Source organism: Arachis duranensis, chromosome 3, assembly GCF_000817695.3.
Source record: "Arachis duranensis cultivar V14167 chromosome 3, aradu.V14167.gnm2.J7QH, whole genome shotgun sequence".
NCBI classification, from domain to species: domain Eukaryota; kingdom Viridiplantae; phylum Streptophyta; class Magnoliopsida; order Fabales; family Fabaceae; genus Arachis; species Arachis duranensis.
Window position 1 is genome coordinate 16613863 of NC_029774.3, and position 6407 is coordinate 16620269.

Genomic DNA, 6407 nt, shown 5'->3' on the forward strand with positions numbered 1-6407 from the left:
GCTTCCTTTCCATCCTCTAAGCGATTCTTGCCCTATAAAGCCTGAAAACACTTAACACACAGATCATGACATTGAATAGTATAAAGGAGAACTAAGAGTACACAATTTAAGGACTTAGGAAGCAAGTTTTCAACCATAGAACAAAATTGGGAAGGATTTGTAAAACCATGCAAATTGTATGAATAAGTATGCAGAGAATTGATAAATACCACTCAATTCAGCACAAGATAAACCATAAAATAGTGATTTATCAATCTCCCCACACTTAAACATTATCTTGTCCTCATGCTAAGCTCAAGGAGACCAAAAGAGTGAATAGGGGAAAGCAAGACTCATGCAATGCAACCTATGTAAATGAATACAACTACATGCTAAGATGTTGCCACCTACTTAGTTAAAAATAAACAAGTCCTCCAAGACAAACATAAATCAGATTCCACTAATTCAAGTCACACAATAAGGAGCAAGTAAACTTGTAAGAAGATAGCTCATGAAAGCCAGAAACATAGAATCAAACATTGAACCCTCACAGGAAAAGTATATGCATTCTGATCACTTAGGTGTTTAGGGTTGATCCACTCTAGTCTCCTCTAGTCATGCTTTCTAAAATTTGTTCTTCATCTAACCAATCAACAAATATATAGTGTACAAATGCAAACATCATGAGGTCTTTTCAAGGTTGTAATGGGGCTAAGGTAAGGGTGAGGATATATGTATGGCCAAGTGAGCTATAATTTAAATCTTTGACTAACATAAGTTCCCACCTAACACACACATATATACTCTATATAATTATAAATTCATGCCTAGTTACCCAAAGATCTCACTTTTGTACATTTCACATACCCATGTATCAATTTTCTTTAATTTCATCACTTATGCATTGATCTTTTTATTACACTCAAAATTGGGGTAATTTTTGTCCCCTAATTATTATTTTTTTAAATAGAAAAGTATAATGGATCAATGCCTATGGTTTTATAATTTCACATGAGTAGCACCCAAATTCTCAAAATTTGTCAATAACTCCAAAACACTTTCTTACTAACCCAAGTTCTCACATTTCCCCACACATAATTTACACACAATCTCTATCTTAAGCTAACCAAAGATTCAAAAGGGATAATTAATTGTTTTTCTACTTAAGGCTAGTGATGTGGTAGTATAAAAAACAATTGGGGGGTTAAAAAGGCTCAAAAACAAAGTTAGATGAAATGGTAGGCTATTTGGGATAAGTGAGCTAGTAACAATTGATGGCCTCAATCATATGTATGCATGAATATACACTAAACAATGGACATATCGAATAGAACAAAACATAGATCATAATCATAGAGAAGAAGACATAGAAGAATAAAAATTATGGTTAAGTAATGTAACCATATAATTAAGCTCAAAATCTTATAGGTTGTGTATTCTTAGCTATCAACCATGATTCGCATTACAATCTTCAAACAAGTTTAACACAATGTTCATTCATTCATTCAAAAAACTCATTCATTCAACCAAGCAGAACATACATGCAAGCAGTTATTATCATGCAATCTATCCTATCTAAGAAAAATAACATATTGGTGTCAAGAGAGAGAGATTACCTCCGGAAGTCAAGTACTGACCTCTCTATACTTAAGTCTTGGCACGGTCCTCCGTGCCATCAGAAAGGAGCAAGGTGGGGCTGGTAGCATCACCTCCACAGTCGGGTTCGCCATGACTCCCGGTGCTGGTAGAGAAAGTGGAATTCAAGGTATCCTTCTCTTCTGGATGTGGGTTGGTGCTGGCAATGAGTTCCTTTAGATAGGTGTAGCGGTGCTTGTTACGGCGCTCCAGTTGCTCCATCTACTGGTCCTGCCGGTCTAATCGTTGAAGGATTTGAAGGAACATCTGAGTAGTGGATGGTAGAGGAGGTGTGGGGGATGACGGGAAGGAAGTAGGAGGAGTGTCTACAGATAGGCCGGGATGTTGGCTAGCAGAGGGTACTGGGGGTTTGATATACTTCCCATTCGGGACATACTGATCGGCCACTGGAATCATGGCTTTGGTGTCCCCAGCCCTATAAGAAACTCCAGCCGCAGAGACAAGATCAGAAACTAGTGCGGGAAAGGGTAGGTTACCCGTAATCTGTACGTGCCCTATGGCCTGCCGGATGTGTCCTGGTAAGTTGAGAGGCTGCTCGGTGAGAATGCACCAGATGAAAACAGCCATGTCTGCAGTGAAGGTGGACTCGTGAGTGCTCAGAAAAACATAGTGGGACATAATCTGTACCCACACGCGAGCCTCCAAGGTAAGTGCTGGAGCTGCAATGCTCTTAGGTCAAGTCCGATGTTGCCCATAGATCCAAGTACTGCCAGGTTGGGCTATAACTCCAAGGACGCTATCCAGTCAAATTGGTATGTCTGGCGCTTGAGAGAGGCCTCTTGGTAGGGGTCCAACCCCTCAGGTCCAGGTGGAAGATCCAATACTCGCTGAATGGCCCCCTCAAAGACAGGGACTTACTTTTGATGAACATAGACAGACTTTAGGGTCGGCAAGTAAAAGTTGGAGTAGAATTCAACTACCCATGATAGATTGATCTGCCGTGGTTGCCTCCTCAAGAATCCCTACTGCCTCCTTTCAATGCGGAGCTCCACAAGATCAGTAAGGTATGTTGGATGAATGAGTAGGCGCTCATTATTGTAGTTCCGCTCAGCCAGGATTGGGAATATCTGCTCACAGTAACGGTTAGTGAACCGTGCAGAGTCCCTAGCAGGAAAAGCTTTCTTTGCGTCATCAACCTTAAAGAGTCTCTTAATCCGCTTTGTTGGCGGCTTGACCCTTGTAGAGGGTTGTGCCGTAGCTAAGGTTCTTTTAGTACCTTGCGTTGCCGGTGTCTTGTCAGTAGCCTTCCCCTTTCCTTTCTTGGTACCCATCCTAAGGAAGAAAGAAAGAGGAGAAAGTTAAATATATATATATATATAGCTAGATCCGGAAGGAAGAAATACCAAGTAAAAATAAATGAGTTCCTTTAGATAGGTGTAGCGGTGCTTGTTACGGCGCTCCAGTTGCTCCATCTGCTGGTCCTGCCGGTCTAATCGTTGAAGGATTTGAAGGAACATCTGAGTAGTGGATGGTAGAGGAGGTGTGGGGGATGACGGGAAGGAAGTAGGAGGAGTGTCTACAGATAGGCCGGGATGTTGGCTAGCAGAGGGTACTGGGGGTTTGATATACTTCCCATTCGGGACATACTGATCGGCCACTGGAATCATGGCTTTGGTGTCCCCAGCCCTATAAGAAACTCCAGCCGCAGAGACAAGATCAGAAACTAGTGCGGGAAAGGGTAGGTTACCCGTAATCTGTACGTGCCCTATGGCCTGCCGGATGTGTCCTGGTAAGTTGAGAGGCTGCTCGGTGAGAATGCACCAGATGAAAACAGCCATGTCTGCAGTGAAGGTGGACTCGTGAGTGCTCAGAAAAACATAGTGGGACATAATCTGTACCCACACGCGAGCCTCCAAGGTAAGTGCTGGAGCTGCAATGCTCTTAGGTCAAGTCCGATGTTGCCCATAGATCCAAGTACTGCCAGGTTGGGCTATAACTCCAAGGACGCTATCCAGTCAAATTGGTATGTCTGGCGCTTGAGAGAGGCCTCTTGGTAGGGGTCCAACCCCTCAGGTCCAGGTGGAAGATCCAATACTCGCTGAATGGCCCCCTCAAAGACAGGGACTTACTTTTGATGAACATAGACAGACTCTAGGGTCGGCAAGTAAAAGTTGGAGTAGAATTCAACTACCCATGATAGATTGATCTGCCGTGGTTGCCTCCTCAAGAATCCCTACTGCCTCCTTTCAATGCGGAGCTCCACAAGATCAGTAAGGTATGTTGGATGAATGAGTAGGCGCTCATTATTGTAGTTCTGCTCAGCCAGGATTGGGAATATCTGCTCACAGTAACGGTTAGTGAACCGTGCAGAGTCCCTAGCAGGAAAAGCTTTCTTTGCGTCATCAACCTTAAAGAGTCTCTTAATCCGCTTTGTTGGCGGCTTGACCCTTGTAGAGGGTTGTGCCGTAGCTAAGGTTCTTTTAGTACCTTGCGTTGCCGGTGTCTTGTCAGTAGCCTTCCCCTTTCCTTTCTTGGTACCCATCCTAAGGAAGAAAGAAAGAGGAGAAAGTTAAATATATATATATATATATAGCTAGATCCGGAAGGAAGAAATACCAAGTAAAAATAAATGCCCAAGGAAATAAACAATGTCTTGAGTGCATGGTAGCTACAGCATGCAGGGAGGACATAAATGAAGAGCATAAAGGCATATCATACAACCAGATACAAGAGGCATAATGGCATGCAAGTAAGAGGCATGAGAAGCATAGCTCAAACATCAAGTTCAATAATAAGTATCACATGGAAGAAAAGAATGAGCATTGGTATGATGACAATTGTGAATGAAAAACTCAATACATGTGGATGGCAAGAGTTGTGAAAAAAAGGCATTAAAGTAGGAAGAATATGATAGAAAATAGTTTAGAATGCCATGTTGGCATTTCCACAAACACTTGGTGTTCAAGTTAAAATAGGAATAAAAATAAGTAATCCAAATGTAAGTGAAATCCATAATAAGATGTCAATCGTCAAATTACTCCTCAAAATATCCACAAACTCAAAGAAAATAAAATAATACCCAAATAAAGCTCTAACACCAATCATAAAAATGCATGAAAAATGAAAAAAAAGAATTTATCAATAACTTAAAAAAATTGAGAAGAAAAGAAAAAAATTAAATGCAATAATTGAAAGAAGAATGAAATAGTAGAGAATGGAAGAAAAAAAAACCTTGATGCAGATGGAGAGAGGAAGAGAAGAAGGAAGAATGGTGAAAGAAGGAAGAAGAAAGAAGGAAAGAATTAGGAGAGTAAGAGAATGAGGATTTGGGGTGGTATGAAACTGGGTGGCGCACTAGGTTACGTTGGGCGGCGCAAACGACGTGCATGCATACAGCACAAGGACACGTGCATTGCGCAAAAAGGAAGGACGCGTAAGCGTCCAGTGCGTGGACACGTGCCTTGGATGGTGCAAATCGTGTGAGTCCAGCCTCGCGCACACACAACTCTCGGGTCGTGGCGCACGAGGGGCCAAATATGCACGCGATGCGTACGCATCATGCACACGCACGCGTGGATGGGCATGGGGTAAAAAGGACGCGCACGCATCATGGACGCATACGTGTGGGTGAATTGGTGCCTCTAGCACAGTACCAACCCCAGACCAGCCCAACTCACGGGTCAAACATGGTTCTACGCCAATTTCCATATGCACGCGGGCGCGCCATAGGCGCGGACGCATGGGGCCAGATCGTGAAGGGGTGCACACGTGTACAGGACGCGTACGTGTGGGCTTGATTGTGCCTAAAGCACGTTTCTTGCCCAGCTCCCGCGCAACTCACTGGTCAATCTCACCCATTTCGCATTCATGAAGGACGCGGATGAGTACTAGGCGCTTGGGCGTCGAATGCGTTTTTTTTTAATGCAGAATGCAAGTGATGGTGCAGAATGTATGCATGAACACTGATAAAAAAGAAACAAAATAAAACTAAGAAAGAAAAGGAACAATCATACCATGGTGGGTTGTCTCCCACCCAGCACTTTTCTTTAACGTCCTTAAGTTGGACGGTCCACAGACTCAGTCTACTTCTGTAGGTGGATCCTCCAAGAAGAGGATCTTCAGCTCCTTGCTGTCCTTCATCTTCTCACCATGGTAAAGCTTCAAGCGGTGGCCATTGACCTTGAGGATATTGGGGCTCGAAGGGTGACTCAAGTGGAAGACGCCGTAAGGCTCAGCCTTCTCCACTCTGTAGGGGCCTTCCCATCTTGATCTCAGCTTGCCTGGCATGAGTCTCAACCTAAAGTTGTAAAGGAGAACCAACTCCCCAAGTCTGAACTCCCTACGCATGATATTCTTGTCATGCACAGCCCTCACCTTCTCTTTGTATAGCATGGAGTTCTCATATGCTTCTAGGCGAAGGCACTCCAGTTCTTGTAGTTGCATCTTCCTTTCAGCCCCCGCTTTCTCGAATCCCATGTTGCATTCCCGCACTGCCCAGAAAGCCTTGTGTTCCACCTCCACTGCAAGGTGACAAGACTTTCCGTAGACTAGGCGGAAGTGACTCATTCCGATTGGTGTCTTGTATGCAGTTCGATATGCCTAAAGCGCATCTGCAAGCCTGGTGATCCAGTCTTTTCTATGAGGCTTGACGACCTTCTCCAGGATACGCTTTATCTCTCTATTTGACACCTCGGCTTGTCCATTAGTCTGGGGGTGGTAAGCTGTGGCCACCTTGTGAACAATCCCATGTTTCTTCAGTAGACTTGTTAATCTCCTGTTACAGGAGTGAGTGCCTTGATCACTCTCGATTGCTCATGGCGATCCAAAGCGAC

At 43.8% G+C, this 6407-nt stretch overlaps 1 protein-coding gene across 1 annotated transcript; it reads right to left on the reverse strand.

Annotated features, from left to right (window-relative positions):
• Window positions 1–5652: 5652 nt before the first annotated feature.
• Window positions 5653–6141, reverse strand: LOC107474595 (uncharacterized). Its single transcript, XM_016094232.1, has one exon. The coding sequence runs from the start codon at window positions 6139–6141 to the stop codon at window positions 5653–5655; it is 489 nt and encodes a 162-aa protein (XP_015949718.1).
• Window positions 6142–6407: the final 266 nt, after the last annotated feature.

Bases quoted from the DNA above. Each gene is read 5' to 3' on its own strand.
- LOC107474595 (XM_016094232.1), bottom strand. From the start codon at position 6,141: ATGAGTCACTTCCGCCTAGTCTACGGAAAGTCTTGTCACCTTGCAGTG.